Genomic DNA, 16,422 nt, shown 5'->3' with positions numbered 1-16,422 from the left:
CTGATCTCCTTTAGGATGGACTAATTGGATCTCCTTGCAGTTCAAGGGACTCTCAAGAGTCTTCTCCAACACTACAGTTCAAAAGCATCAATTCTTCGGCACTCAGCTTTCTTTATAGTCCAACACTCACATCCATACATGACCACTGGAAAAACCATAGCTTTGACTAGACGTACCTTTGTTGGCAAAGTAATGTCTCTGCTTTTTAATATGCTGTCTAGGTTGGTCATAACTTTTCTTCCAGGGAGCAAACGTCTTTTAATTTCATGGCTGCAGTCACCATCTGCAATGACTTCAGAGGCCCCCAAAATAAAGTCTGTCACTGTTTCCATTGTTTCCCCATCTATCTGCCATGAAGTGATGGGACTGGATGCCATGATCTTAGTTTTCTGAATGCTGAGTTTTAAGCCAACATTTTCACTCTCCTTTTTCATCAAGAGGCTCTTTAGTTCTTCTTGGCTTTCTGCCATAACTGTAGTGTCATCTGCCTATCTGAGGTTATTGATATTTCTCCCAGCAACCTTGATTCCAGCTTGTGCTTCATCCAGTTCAGCATTTCTCATGATATAATCTGCATATAAGTTAAATAAGCAGGGTGACAATATACAACCTTGACGTACTCCTTTCCCAATTTGGAACCAGTCTGTTGTTCCATGCCCAGTTCTAACTGATGCTTCTTGAACTAATTAACTAAAAACAAAAAGAATCTCGTGTGGTGGTGAAGAGCAAAGACTGATCAGGATTGGAATGTGGGTTCTACAACTCCAGTGCACAGCTGTGCCTCCCTGAGCTTCATCTGTAGAACAAGGTTGTGCCAGGTGTCTGCTAGAGGCTGGGTGCTGGTCCCAGAGTGAGCTCAGTCTTACTGCACAGATGGATGGATGGACAAGAAGATGTGTGTCCCTTCTTCTGCTGGAAGAAGTCCTGAAGGGCCCTGGTTTCTGCTCACCTGCTGTGGATACGCAAAGGCCCCAATTCTGTGCTCTACCTGTCTTGGTAGCACCTCTTCCACGCTGCTCCCCAGTAACTGATGGCCCTGTGAGTGGAAGCTGAGCAAGATGATAAACCAGCAGAGGAAGGGCTGTGTGAAAGAGCACATATCTCACAAATTAGAAAGAAAAAACTCTGAGAAGATATTAAAAGTTGATTACAACAAACACCTTAGGGACAGTCTCTCAAAGCTGGATATTCAAGCTGGAAAAAAAAAATGGAGTTGGAAGTAGAACCATATACAAAAACTAACTAAAAATAGACCTAAGATGTAAAATTATACAACTCTTAAAAGAAAATATAGAGAAAAGGCTTCTTGACAATGGACTTGGCAATTATTTCTTGGATATGACAACAAAAGAATAATCAACCTAAGTAAAAGTAGACAAATTGCACTATATCAAAATTTAAAACTGTACATCAAAGGACACCAGTCAATAAGAATCAAAAGGCAACCTACAGAATGGGAGAAAATATTTGCAGATAATATATTTGATAAGGGGTTAAAATTCAGAATATTTTATAACTGCAGAATATCTCTACAATTCAAGAACCAAAAAAATCCAATTAAAAAAAAAATGGACTTGAATAGACATTTCTCCAAAGAAAGTATATTACCTGACCAACAAGCATAGGAAAAAATGCTCACCAGTTGTCAGGAAAGTACAGATCACAATAAGATGATATCAGCTCACACTAAGCAGGATGGCTACCCATAAAACAGAAAATAACAAGCGCTGACAAGGATGTGAAATTGGAATCCTTGTGCACTACTGGTGGGAATGTAAAATGGTGCAGCCACAATGGAAAACAGTACAGCCACTCCTCAAAAATATTTAAAATAGTATTATTATCTGACCTAGCAATTCCAAAGAAGAATCAAAAGCATATTTGTACAGCCACTCCTATAGATTTTGTGTCCCATCCCCTGCTCCCAATTCATCTGTTAAAACCCCAATCCCTGACAAGATAGTATTTGCAGATATGGTCTTTGGTAGGTAACTAAAATGAAGGTGGAACCCTCAAGATTAAGAGTCCTTTTAAGAAGAATCAAGACAACTTGATTCCTCTCTGCTCTCTCCCATGTGAGGCTATGAGAAGATGGACATCTGCAAACCAGGAAGGGGGCTCTTAGCAGCTGCCAGATCTGCTGGCATTTTGATCTGGGACATCCCAGCCTCAGAACTCTGAGAAATAAATGTTTGTTATTTGCCATCTATGGCCATTTGTTACAGCAGCTCAAAGTGACAGCTTGGCATGTTTAGCAATTCTTATTCACAATAGCCACATGCTGGAAGAAACCAGTGTCCAGCAGTGGATGGACGGATATACAAAAGCTAGCATATACATACAATGGAAAATTATTCAGCCTGGGAAAGAAATTCTGACACGTGTTATGACACAGACAACCCTCAAGGACATTATGTTAAGTGAAATAAGATAGTCACAGAATGACAGATACTGTACGATTTTACTTGTATGAATTATCTAGAATAGTCAAATTCAGAGAGGCAGAAAGTAGCATGGTAAGTTGCCGGGGTCTAGGGGGCAGTGGGAAATGAGCTCTGTAATGGTTATGGACTTCAGTTTTACAAGATGTAAAAGGTTCTGGAGCCTGGCTGCAGAACAGTGTGAATATACAGTATTATTCCTGAAGTGGACACTTCAAAAGCATTAAGACAGTAAATTTTACATTATGTACTTTACCACAGTTCTTTTTTAATGCCTTAATGTACTTCTACCTGTTTTTGCCAGTACCAATAAATGCTTCTTGAATAGCATGCTTTGTATGGGGGTTATTTCCTAATAAAGTTATTCAGAGTCTTAAGCAACTGATTAAGGAGATGAAATGTTTTAAAGGCAATTTTTATATACATTTCTTTCCTTTCAGTTTACCACAAGTACACCAAAGACACTGAATATTTAGTCATATGTGCTACTCATGCAAAGTACTGTAGAGCTGTAAAGGAGAACTGCTCCCAGGTCATCTTCTCCGCGCTGTACTCACACTCCTGGTTACCAAATATGTGTTTCTGCCCCGTACCAAGCCAATCTGCTACATGGGTGACATGAGCTACAATTCAGTTCTGACACTGAACTTGGAGTTAGCATCAGATCCTGCAGCAAAAGGCTGAGTCCCACAAGACTATTCCTTCAACCCATTTCCAACACAAATCACAAATCCAGATTGCCACCTGTGCTTCTGACTAAACAGCTATAAATCACACTCTTCTTGGGTTCCATTAATTTGTGGGAGTGGCTCACAGAACTCAGAAAAACAGTTTACTCACTAAACTACTGGTTTATTACAAAAACATGTAACTCAGGAACAGCAGATGCAAGAGATGCAGAGGGCAAGGTGTGTGGGGCATGGTGCCAAACCTGCACACTGTTCCAGGAGCACCATCCTCCCAACACCTAAGCATGTTCAGTAACTTGGAAGCTGTCCAGATCTCATAGTTCATGGACTTTTATGTAGGTTTCATTATGTTGACACGATTGACTAAATCAATGGCCACAGATTTAACCTCCAGCTCCTCTCCCCTGAACTCTCTTCTCTTCTCTTGGAGAGAGCAGATGTATGGAGGCTGAAAGTTCCAATATAAAGCTCTCAGTTGGTTCCCCTGGCAACCTGCTCCCAGTCTTAGGGAGTTTCCAAAAGTCATCTCATTAACATAATCTTAGGAATGGTTAAAATTTAGATGCTAACAAAAGACACCCTTTTCACCTTTATGGCTCTGGAGCTATTTCATGAACTGGAAACAAAACTACATACTCTAATAGAAGATTTCCCTGTAGCTCTTATATAGAAAATTACACGGGTTTTAGGAGCTGTGTGCCAGGAATAAGGACAAAGACCAAATACATATTTCTTATTATAAATCATCATATCACACTGACAAACAGTATTTCTCTATTGTGTCTCAGTCAACTAACTGGGATGCCATCCTCTTAAATTCAGGCAGACTTACAGCTCTTGACCGTCTTTGCAGGCACTTAGAAAGAAATCTTAATACATGGGTTCAAGAAAAAGTATTTATTTGACACCTTTACAAAAATATTTAGGCACATAATTTTCATATTTATGTCACCTGATTTACATATCTCAATCCTCCGTACCTTTTAAAAACACTAAAATGGTCATTTGGTAAATAGAATCTATATTGAAAAAATACTGTGACAGGCCAACATTTGTAGACAAAAATCAGTTGATTATCACCATGAGAAAGAAATGCTTATGAACAAAATAATCTCTAAAAACATCTTTGTGAGACAAAAAAAAATCTAACCAGTAGATTTCTTTTTAAAAAATATTTTCAAAAAAGGAAGCTTAAAAAAAAAAACCCATCATAGAATATCTCCTCATACCATGATGAAGTGGCATCCTAACAGTAAGAACTAGAAGGTAGGCTTAGAAAACAGCGATGGTGCCAGAGGTTCACAGATACCAACAACTGACAAGAGCCTGGACGCAGAGGCAGCATGAAGCCAATGCATTTAATTCAGAGATGAGAAGAAATAAAGTCCAACCTACGTTATGGAAATGAACTGGGGCAGTTTTAACACAATCACCATTCTGAAGTGTAATTATTTATTTTTCTCTGAGATAGATACTAAATTTTTTTTTAATTTACCAAAATAAGAGTTATTTCTCTTTTCTTTTTTAAAGAATAGAATCTTTTGTGAAGGTAGAATCACCTGCATCATACAATAGCCCAACTATACCCACTAGATATTTTAAAAAGTTGACCGTGAGCAGAAACTCTTCTTTAACCATTCTAGAAGCAACTAAATTACAGGGTCACATTCAAAAAGAAATACATTGCCCAGGCCTCTAGCATTTAAGGAGCACAAATTAAGACTCTTAATCTTGGCCTACAGTCTAACCCTGAAATCATGACGGTAACATTTGCTGAATGCCTAATATGCATGAGGCATTGTGCTGAGGAGTTTGCATCCCTTATCTTATTTATTTTGAAGATTATTATTTTTCCCTCAGGGAGAGAAAAATCACTTACAGCCTTGTTCACAGGGAGGAACCAGTAGTACACAGCTATGTGGAAGCAAGAATACATGCAGGAGGGAGCAGAGGGACCCGGGTAGTCACAGAATTCGAATGGCCTGGCTCTCATCTCAGAGCTGGAGGACTAGTCTAAGTCCTCTTAGATTAAAGAAGTGCTTCAGTCAACTCCATGGGTGAGACACCCCTAATCACCAGTGCTGACAACTGTGCAGACAGCTTCTACTCATAAATCGCTGACTCCTTTCATCTGCTTCTTTCTCTCAATCAGGGTCTGGCTAAAGAATTATTCATTCCTTGAGAATGAGAACCATGTCCTCTTCACCTGAGCTGCCGCTGAGCTTCACATAATGCCTGGCATAAGATAGTCAATCTCTGCTTACTGAAAGATGCCATAAAAACCAAAATAAAGGGAGGCCTGCCCAAAATCCTGGGTACTACTCCAAAGTAGTCAAAAGTGAAACTCGACTCTTCTCTCCATGAAGATCCTATATCAGTGTTACTGCTGTGAATTTTTCATGCAAGGCTGATACAATAAGAACTACAAACAACAAATGGAAAACATACTTCTCTTTCTTAACCTACATGCAAGCTGGATCCTACAAATGACTGACTCCTACAGTCAACAGTCACATAAAGGAATTAAAAATCACTTGACATGCTGGCAACGTGTAGCCTGACCAATCAGGTTATTCAAATCAATCTGGCACTGCCTTAAAAACAGACTGGTCAAAGAGGGCATCGCTGTCATTAACTCAAAAAAAGGAGTCATTAGTCACAAATGTGTTTTCAACTTCCTCACCACAGCTCATCTGTCTCAAAAGGCAAATTCAGGATTTAACTATATCCTGCCTCTTTTGCTCCCAGGAAGTAGTTTAGTTAACAGATCTAAGAACTTTTGCCTTGTAAGATGCTGGAATACCAGGTACATCTCTTCATGTGCCATAACCAAGTCTGCACATAACTGAAAAGAAACTACAAAAATGGTGGGTCAGTCTATTGAATCTCCAACTTCCCCAGGCTTCTTGCTCTTAAGATGTTGGTGGCAGGTGAAGGGGAATCCAACAACCAACATGAACAGGGCAGAAAGGCTGAAGCTGCTCTACTGCTTCTGATCAGTCAGAAAGCTCAGTATAGGCCACAGGCCCTAAGGTCATGTGCATTTAGTGAAGTTATAACTAAGCACGATTTTCTCAAATAAGAACTGGAGAGATGACACTTCTTCAAGGAAACTGACTCTCCAAGAGGCAGGTCAACACTTCGTGAGGCAGGGGGACAGGGTGGGGGGGGTCTTGTGTGCACCTCTAAATGCACACAAACTACTTCTAATGTCAAAGTTCCCTCCTCCCAGTAGCTCAAAGAAGAAGGAACAGAACTACCAAAATTAGCTCCAAAAATGCCTTTCCTTTGTCCCAGGGTAAAAGTGGGCAGGGGCAGCAAAATTCATAGGCAGAAGTGCGTGTCATCCATGGCCAGCCTGGAGTAAGACAGAAGCTCACGCACGCACAGTGCCCATCACTCTCCCTGATGCACAAAGCCTACTCCTTGCTGACTCTAAATTCCATCAATCACTCACCTCCTCAAAAGAGCTCAGGCTAGCTCAGCTGACACCCCTACCTCCTCACTTCCTCAGAGGAGAAGTGGGGGTTATCAATGGCAGCACAGTTCAGTGGAAAAAAAAAACAGGAATTCTGACTTATTAGTGAGTCATCTTTCTCCGAGTCTTGCTTTCTTATCGCTAAAACAGGGATACGATGACATCTTGCACAAGATAATATCCTATTCTCCCACTTAAATTTTCTCAGCTCACATAATGTTAGGAACAGTGAGTCTCAGGACCCCTACATGGAGCTACTAACTTGAGAGTTGGCTATGAGGCTAATTCTAGGGGCCCAGCACCATTGGCTAGGCTTTGACAAACCAAAAATAAGGGAAAGATATGAATATGAAAAGGACCTCAATATAACTCTTTTTCACAAATAGGAAGAAATCAAAACCTTCCAGGTTCCCTGCTGAGACACCAGAATACTAGCTGTTTGGGTCAGCGAAGGCCAGTAGATTGCAAACCTAATGTAATGAAAGCCAGCATGTACACCAATGCAAAGGTAGCCAGCCTCTTCCACACTGACTGCACAGCCGGCCTGAGCAAGCGTTTATCTCCAAAGTCAGTGGATGGCTCTAAGCCAAGTCACACTGCTGTGTTTGAGTTAACACCCGACCTGCCCAAAGAGGCAATTCAGGCGAGACCCATCCACGGCTGCTCTCCCAGGATGCAGCATTGACCTTGAGAGAAGCGTGCCTGCTCATTAATGTGGGATGTGGTGGGAGTGTCCAAAGGAAAGAGGTATGCTCAAGCCATTGAAGGAAGAGGAGGGAAGGTGATGGCTCTAACACTGACAGTGCCAGCATCACAGTCCAAGCCCCGACCATACAGAAACATCTAACCAGCCTTTCCCCTCAAATCATACACTCAGAAATCTAAGACTAGTCATACTGATTCAAGCAGGAGTAAAAAGAGTAGCAACCAAACCCTTGCGGGAAGCAAGGGGTAAGAGATGAAGGTCATGTGCCCAGCATGCCAGTCACTGGGGGCAAGAACAGCTGAGCTCATGGTTTATGATGGCAGGGTTCATATGCATTTGATGTACACTGCAGCATTTGGTTTCACATCGCTGTGGAGCTGGTGCTTCTAACCCCACATACAGATTTGCAGTTTCTGAGAGCTGAGAAAAACATCTAAGACTTGTTCACAGTCACGACATCTTCTGAATAAATCCATGGAGCTAAATTCTCAGTCTTACGCTTGGTCACTATAGCAGGAGCGAGATCAAGCAACTACCTCCAAGAACATCTCTCCACCCCCAGCACTCAGCACAATGCCTGGCATGTATTACATGCATGATACATTTTAGTTGAATGAATGACTCTGACAGATGAATAAAATGAGTAAAAGGTCTACTTCCTTCACCCCTTCATTTTCCTCATCCTACACAACATAGAGGGAATAGGACATTTTCAAGGAATGCACCCTGCTCACCCCATGAGCTCTCAGGAAAGCCAATGTAGAAACCAATACACTTTGAAGCCACACACATTTCTTTAGTGCCAAAGATGTTCTCTTTGGCCAATGCAGTGATGATAGCCTCATGAAGAAAAGGCAATCGTTAGGAAAGAAAATTCAAAGAGTAACTTCAGATCCTCAGCTGCATTTCCAGCAGAAGCAAGGCCAAACTGCCTCCAGACTCAGCAACGACATGAACAGTGAGGCTCCTGACGGAACAGTTTAGATATGTGGCTCTCAGGGACACCTGGATATTAAACTATGGAATAAAATATTTTCAAAACGTGGATGTTTCACTGTCGGCATAAAAGAAAAATAAATTAAAAAGCCCAGTACATTTTCCAGTCTGATATAAATTAATTCTAATGGCATATTTAAAAGAGTCAATTATAACTGTCTCTCATAAAATTTTAAAAGGCAGCAATCAATCCTCAGATTGTACAAGTGCAAAGGAATGGTATTTTCTCCATGATCAAGACACCTCAGTATCTGTGTAAGAACTCCCAGTGTTCCCATCTGATCGAAAACTTGGGCCAATGCAGTTGATGCAACCCTTGTCATACTGCTCCTTTCCCCTTAATGTCCAGCTTGCTACTGGCTTCTGATTGTTTGCTCAGCTGCTCTTCAGAGAAGGTGATGTAGGAATATACCAGGCTCCCAGCAATGCTGCAAAACAGAAAACCACCATCAGGGAGGAAGGAAGGAAGGAATGGCAAATAGAAGGCAACCTGGAGTGAGGGTTGGAGCTACCTTTATAAATCACCACCACATAAAATGAAAACATACAGCATTTTCATTTACCAAACTAGAGACATTCCCTCATCATGGTACTATCCACTGTCGTTGATGCTTTGGAAAAACAAATGTTTGCATATACTTGTCAGCAGGAGTGCCAATTTTATACAGTCTTTCTTCATGACAATTTGTTGAAATAAAAACCTCAGAATTCTGCTTATCCTCTGACCTAGCAATCTATTTCATGGATGGACTGTATACATCTTCATAGACTTATTGACAAAGCATTTATCACAAAATCTGTAACTGCAGAAAATTAGCTAAAGGATAAGTGTCTCATAATAGAGTATTATATAAATTCATACAATAGAATATTAGGCATTCATTCAAATGACAGTAAATAAAGAGCTTGCCATGACCTTTAAAATGAAAAAATAGTTCAGCATTCTCCAACCCCATTTTATTTAAATGAACATGAGTATGTATATTAATGCATCAGAATAAAGTCTGGAGGGGACAAAATAAGAATATTAATGATAGTTACATCTAGACTGAGATTATAGGTGATTTCTACTTGTATTTTCTACATTTTCAAAAATAATCATTCGAGACAGAAATACTTTTTAATAAGAAAAAACATCCCAATAAGTAAGAAAACAGGCTTTCCAGGTGGCTCAATGGAAGGAATCTGCCTTCTCAACGCGGATTGTCAAGCAATCTCCTGTCAATGCAGGAAACGCAAGAGAAGCGGGTTTGATCCCTGGGTCAGGAAGATTCCCTGAAAATGGCAACCCACTCCAGTAGTCTTGCCTGGAAAATCCCATGGACAGAGGAGCCTGGCAGGCTGTAGTCCACGGGGTCACAAAGAGTCAGACATGACTGAGCACACATGCACACACACAAGAAACAAAACATGCAGACCCGGGGAGACTCAGAGCTGGGTTCTCTCCAACCAGAATCAAGTGAACAGTGGAGAATCTGCATCCTCTGAGCCCTCGGCCTCTGAGCTGGCTGCTGCCACCACTCACACACGTCTACCACACCTACCACCAGGAGGGTTCACTCTTCTAGGACAGTGATTATTTTGGGGACCTCAAGCCCACCTGGGCTACACAGCCTCCTGAAAGCTCTTTTGAGGGAATGTATTAAAAGTTACCTATCATGTGTGTGTTTAGGAATACATGAACCTTCCCAACTAGATTACAAATTCCCTTAAGGTAAAAATTAGTCTATGCCTTTGCATACTAATCAGTTACCTCCTTAAGGAGACAGGAGAATAAAGACAAGCCATTGGTAAGACAGGAGGTAAGCAAAGAGACTGAAAACGTTCAAAACAAAGTGGAATTATTTTACTCTTATCCCATGTGCTCTCACATGACTAAATCATGCAGCAGATTTTTATAGTCAGATCAGGGTTAGAGTCTCAGCTCTGCTTCTTACTATGGTGGCTGTGTGACCGTGGGAAAGTTATTTCACCCCTCTGAGTCTCAATTTCGTTTTCATGTGAACTCGGGGATGATTAAATGAAACAGTGTTGTAAAGGTGGCCGTCATAGACTAAGCACTCAACAAATACTAACTCCCTATGTTGCCTTCACAGATATCTATGTCCTTTCTATGTCAAGGTGAGTGTCGGTCTGTGCATATACTTTATTTAGTTTTTATTGAAGTACAGTTGATTTACAATGTTATGTTAGTTTCTGGTGTATAGCAAAGTTATGCAATTTCACATATATACACATACACACATTCTTGTTCATATTATTTTTGTTATGATTTACCACAGGACATTAAATATCGTTCCCTCATGTGCACATACTTTAAAAATAGAAGTGCCTCAGTCACAGAAGTTTGACCAGGATGTTTGTTAACCATTCTATCTGCCTAGGAGTTTTAGGAATTTGGCCAGGAGTAAATTTACAAAAAAATAAAAGGCTCCCAAACCTTGTTGTGATTTCTTTGGAATTCAATGGCATTGATAAGGATATTATTTGTTCTATTACTTGATGTGAGTCAGGTAGATGCTCTCTTTTAAGATCAGAATTCTGATAAGATTGACTTCATGTACAATACAGTTTTATTTTTTTTAAGGACTCAACTAGAGAAGAGCTAAAGAAATAGAATATGAAGCTAAAAACTTGCTTTCTACCTATTCTTACCATTTAATATCAGTGTTTTTGGAAAGGGGGCATTTCTCTCACATATTTGGAAACAGGGTTTTAGGGGTTTTTTTGCTTTCTTGATATCTCTAATACTCTTCCCCAACTTGGGGCTGAATCCAAACTACTCAAGCATTTCCATCATTTTCTCCCCTACTTCTACTCCTTTTTCTTTTCTGTCTCTTTAAACAAACAAACAACAACAACAAAAAACCCTTAAAATGTAGGTAGAGGACTCCTGTCAGAACTTTTAAAAAGGTAATATATATGTTTCCCACACCTGGAAGAAGTTCCTTCAAATGTCATTAGTCTCCTGCAAAGTAACTTTAGACCTCATGACCAGGGTCAATCAGAGAAGTTTGGCAGCCAAACTAAAACAGACAACCCTAGCTTAAAAACTGAGCAAAAGAAAACTGAGGTTATGAAAAGTGAACTATAAATAGCTAGTGGCTACCCATAATGGAACACAAATCTGCTGCTATATTCCATTTCAGTGCTCTTCTATAAGGAATTATAATATCGCAAAGGGCCAGCTAACCTCCCTACATCCTTTGAAAAGTCAAAGTTATTCCAGTGAGAAGTCAGTTATTTATCTCCATGAAAAGCCTGGTAATTATTACAGCAGCAGCAACCCACTGATAATGCAAAACATGTCCTTCTCTCTCTCCAAATGAGAGAACCACTAAGAAGAGCTCACGTCCTTACTTCAGGAGAAGGCTGGAACTATGACAGTCTGCTAGGATGGAATTATGCAGGAGGAGAAGTCTGGAACCAGGAAGCAAAACCTCCTTTTAAGGAAACAGGTAAAGGAGTCCCAAATGCAGGAACAGGGGACTCAGGAGCCAGACACAAGTGGCTAGACTAAAGTCCTCAGGACCCAGCTCTGGAGCCAGACTCTGAGCTGCATCATGGCCGACCCCAGAGACTGTACAGACTCTGGTTTGATGTCAGAAGGTACAGTAAAATGGGGTGTGTTACACAAAAGGAGGCTGACTTAAGAGTTTTGTAACCAGTGTGATGACATATACTGAAGGGTATGAAAATAGAACTAATGTATTCCTCTATTCACTTTTACTGGACTGCAGTTAAGTAAACTTGGAAGGCAATCATGGACTGACTATTTCACCAGCTGGATATTACATGGCAAGTTTCTCAGCCCCGCTATGAAATGAAATACTCACAGCACCTATCTCAGAGAACTGTTAGATTAAGTATGGCATACTTAGGGCAATGCCGAGGATAAGACTAAGCATAAAAAAATAGTCTGCTATCTGGTTATTATTATTACTAGTTGGATGCCTGTTACAGACCAGGCACTGATAAGTACTGACACAACTATAAATAAGACAAGTGATTTCTGCCCTCAGATAGCTGAGAATCTAAAGTGGCAATGGCAACATATGGTTCACTTAGGCTACACTGCAACTAATTAGTCATATACTGAATGATAATTCATTAAAGGGTGAGAACCTGGACTCTGGAGTTCAACCTACCAGGGCTGAAATCCTTCAATGACATGAGTTGTGTGACCTCAGCAGAGCTATGAGTGAATGCACCACATCTCTCTAGAAACAGGCCCAATGCATGTCTTCAGAATGCATTAGACTGAAACTTCCTAAGCTTCAGCCTCCTCATTTATAAAACAGTGATAATAAAAGAACTTCAGGGCTTCCAGGTGACCCAATGGTAAAGAATCCACCTGCCAATGCAGGAGACACAGGTTCAATCTCTGATCTGGGAATTCCATAATAGAATACGACTCAGCGGTAAAAGGGAATTCCCCAATGGCTCTGCAGGTAGAGAATTTGCCTACAATGCAGGAGACACAGGAGACTCAGGTTCTATTCCTGGGTTGGGAAGATTCCCTGGAGAGGAAATGGCAACCCACTCCAGTTTTCTTGGCTGGAAAACCCCACAGACAGAGGAGCCTGGCTGGCTACAGTTCAAAGCATCACAAAGAGTCAGACATGACTGAGCCACTAAGCATTAAGGGATGGACAGTCAGCAGCAGCAGGAAAAAGGTACCAACTACTGACAGGTGCATACCACAGAATCTCAAATGCAACATGGAATCTCAAGCAATATGTTAAGTGAAAGAGGTCAGAGGAAGAGCTGCATACATTTTGTATCATTATACAACATTTGGGACATCATATAGATACAAAATAGATCTTTGTAGGGAAGAGAGGTTCAATGAGAAAGGACACAGGGAGATCTGGGAGGTATTACATTTATTTTATACCTTGAATATAGTGCTGGTAGTTATATAACTGTATGCATTTATCAAACTCCCAGAACTGTACAGGAAATGAAGGGGATTTTACTGTATTTAAATCATGTTAATTTTTTTTAAATAGAAGGAAAAAAAAGAATCACAGATAAAAATAAACTCCAAAAGTTCTATGAATTCTAGCCTGAGCAGTTATGGAGATGCTGCTGTCATCTGGAAAGCCTGCATTACTTGGGCCAAAGCCACAGGCCAGCGCCCAACTTCTGGTCAAAGTACAGAAGCACACTCTAATTGTCACCACCCTTCATTATTCATTCCCCACTCGCTCTGTTGCTTTTTTGAGCTTGAGTGAACACGCAGTAACTGGCCAATGGAAAAAGGCACTTAGGGGAGTTGGAGACAGCCAGGCTCTTAATAGAGGCCTCCTACTAGAGGACAGGGAAAAAAAAATAATAAATTGGAGCCTGAGAACCTACCAATACAAACCTCTTACTTCCTAGAATTGAATCCTATCAGAAGGCACTATTTAAACTTTTTCTGAAACAGCAAAAAGAAAAAAAAAAAAAACCCAAGCAGGATGAAGATAAGCTAGATTCATTGGAGTATAATCAGAAAATTCTTTATTAGTGATTTCTTTCAAAGTACAATCAGCCAAGGATGGACTCACACCATTTCCAATCAACATGAAATCTACTAAGTAGCCAATCTAAGTTTGGTTTTTCACATTAAAAAAAAAAAAAAAGTAATGTTCGCAATCCATGAGTCCACTTACTAACTAGTGTAAGATGTAAAAATACCCCAAACCATAATTTTTACTTTAAAGAGAAAAAATCAAAGGAAAAAAAAAAAAAAAGGCAACATGTACTTTCCTTTACAGACACTGAAACGCAAGTTGTAATGGAAAGAAATGGTATTTGAAACACAAGGTCATCTTGACTCTAATCCTAACTCTGCAAATAATTTGAATGCTGACTGGCAAATAAGTATATTACTTACTTTCCTTAACCCTGTAATGAAACAGAGATTAAAGAGATATGGCCTGTAAAATTTATTACAATAAAATGTGAAGGCAATTAGAAATTATTAAAAATACTACATAAGGGAAGAGTACCAATGACTTCATTATCAACTAACCTTGCCAGCAAACGGTACTGTTTAGCCAGAACTATAATCACTACTTAACACAAAAAGAAACTTTCAAGACTTTAGATTTGACATATGTTGGGCTGACACATGAACCATTCCAACATACTCAGGCACTAAAGTTTTGTTTTTTTTTTTAAATAGCCTGCATGTGGGAAAAAAATATATATTTCTAATAAGATACTATAAGAGATTTAAACTGCAGATATCTGAAAATGCAAACAGCAGCTCTTACTTCATTTTAATCATCAAGTTCTTGCTTGAAAGAGACCAAAAAAAAAAAAAAAAAAAAGGCATTTCTGAATCAGGCCCATAATGTATCATAAAGCTTCTTTAATCTAGATTTTTAGAAATGAAGGAAGCTTAGGCTACATGCAAACTCAGAACTACTTCACCATGTTGATCCTTCCATAGTTGGCCATTCCTCACAACAATTAATGAAAGAAATTGATTATCTACTAAGCATAAATATCAAGCAATGAATGAATTGGATTATTTCACTCCAAAAACTCTAAAGATATAGGTTTCTAATGGAAATATGTAAGAAAACTGAAGCTCAGAAAGAAACAACGCTTTTGAAATCACACAAGTGTTAAGTATCAAAACTGCAACTGTGAACGCGACCTGAGACTCAACTGCTTGTCTTCCTTCCAGAACATGCAATCCTCAGGCATGTTTACAGATCCAAACTCCGATCAACATATCCAAACCCCACAAATAACAAATAATTTTTCCTCTAAAAAGACAAACAATAATAATGACAAATAAATGTCACGGAAGGGAAAATAAGGAATTATTATCTTATTAATAACATTAGTATTAATACACTGATTCATAAGAAAGGTGGAATAGGCATTATCACTTGTTTACATTTAAAGATATAAGAGCTCAAGAGAAGTTATATAATTTATTGTAAATTAAAAAGATACTACCATTAAAGACCTTTATAGTTTTCAAAGTGGTTTTTTTAATCACCAACCCATACAGAATTCATCAAACAAACATTAAGCAACGACCAGAACTCATTCTAGGAGCTTGGAAAGATGAGTGAACAATACAGGCAGAGATCTATACCCTCATGGAACTTACATTTTAGCAGGGGAGATAGAGAATGCATAGTATATATAAACATAAACAGAAATATACAATAAAAGGGCCTCAGAGTATCAGAAGAGGAAGAGCAGGTTGCAATTTTAAATAAGGTGGTCAGGGTAACCTTCCATGAGTAGGTAACATTTGAGCAAAAATATATAGGCCTAAGGGAACCAGCCAAGCAAGTACCTGGCAGTCCAGTGTTCCAGGTAAAGAAAATATTCTGTCCAAACACCCTAGAGAGACAGCATGCCCTGTATTTGAAAAGAATAGCAAGGAGGTCTGTGTAGATGAAATAGTGAGGGAGAAGAAAAGCAAGAGCTGAAATTGAAGGACAAGTGAGAGACAGACTTTGTAGGGCCTTATCAGGAAATTGGGACATGGAGAGGGGAGTACAAAGAAGAGTGACATGTTCTGCCTTAGCGCTGACAAGGAATACACTGTCTACTCTTGAGAACTGACTAGGGCTGAGGTGTGGGGATGAGCCAAATCAGAGACGCAAGTATAGAAGACTAGGCAATAATCCAGGCAACAGATGTTGGTGGCTGACATAACGATGGAAGGAATGCAGATGGTGAAAAGTGGTCTTTTTTGGATGTATTCTGAAGGTAGAACCAATCAAATTTGCTAACACACTGGATGTTGCGTATAGGTTGAAGAGTTGAGGATAACTCCAAGGCATTTGAATAGAGAGGCTAGAAGGATGGAGTGTCACCAGTTGAGATGTTCAGGCTGTGGGTGGAACAGACTTTGAAGGAAATACAAGGAGTTCAGTTTTGGACATATCAGCTGGAGATGTCAAGTGAGCTAATTAGATGTACAAGTCCAAGTTCAGGATGGAGGTCTTTAAAATTTGAGGGTTTCAGAGCATATAAATAATATTTAAAACCATGAAATTCAAAATTCTCAAACTGAAAAGCTCTTTCAGGCAAGTGACCCTCATCATTGTTAAAGATGAATGAAGTCTAAAGAAATGGAGTTACGTGTCCAAA

General features: G+C 39.7%; 1 protein-coding gene across 2 annotated transcripts in view; it reads right to left on the bottom strand.

The window, feature by feature from the left end:
- Positions 1–4,012: 4,012 nt before the first annotated feature.
- SLC35D1 (solute carrier family 35 member D1) overlaps positions 4,013–16,422 on the bottom strand; it is a 45,810-nt gene continuing 33,400 nt past the window's right edge. For both annotated transcript variants that reach the window (XM_065911238.1, XM_065911237.1), the window contains one exon: positions 4,013–8,738. In XM_065911238.1, the coding sequence (XP_065767310.1) occupies positions 8,630–8,738 (109 nt within the window). In that variant the 3' untranslated portion in view covers positions 4,013–8,629. The remainder of the gene's footprint in view (positions 8,739–16,422) is intronic.

This window comes from Muntiacus reevesi, chromosome 1 (assembly GCF_963930625.1).
Source record: "Muntiacus reevesi chromosome 1, mMunRee1.1, whole genome shotgun sequence".
In the NCBI taxonomy this organism is placed as follows: domain Eukaryota; kingdom Metazoa; phylum Chordata; class Mammalia; order Artiodactyla; family Cervidae; genus Muntiacus; species Muntiacus reevesi.
This window is presented reverse-complemented; position numbering and strand designations above follow the sequence as displayed.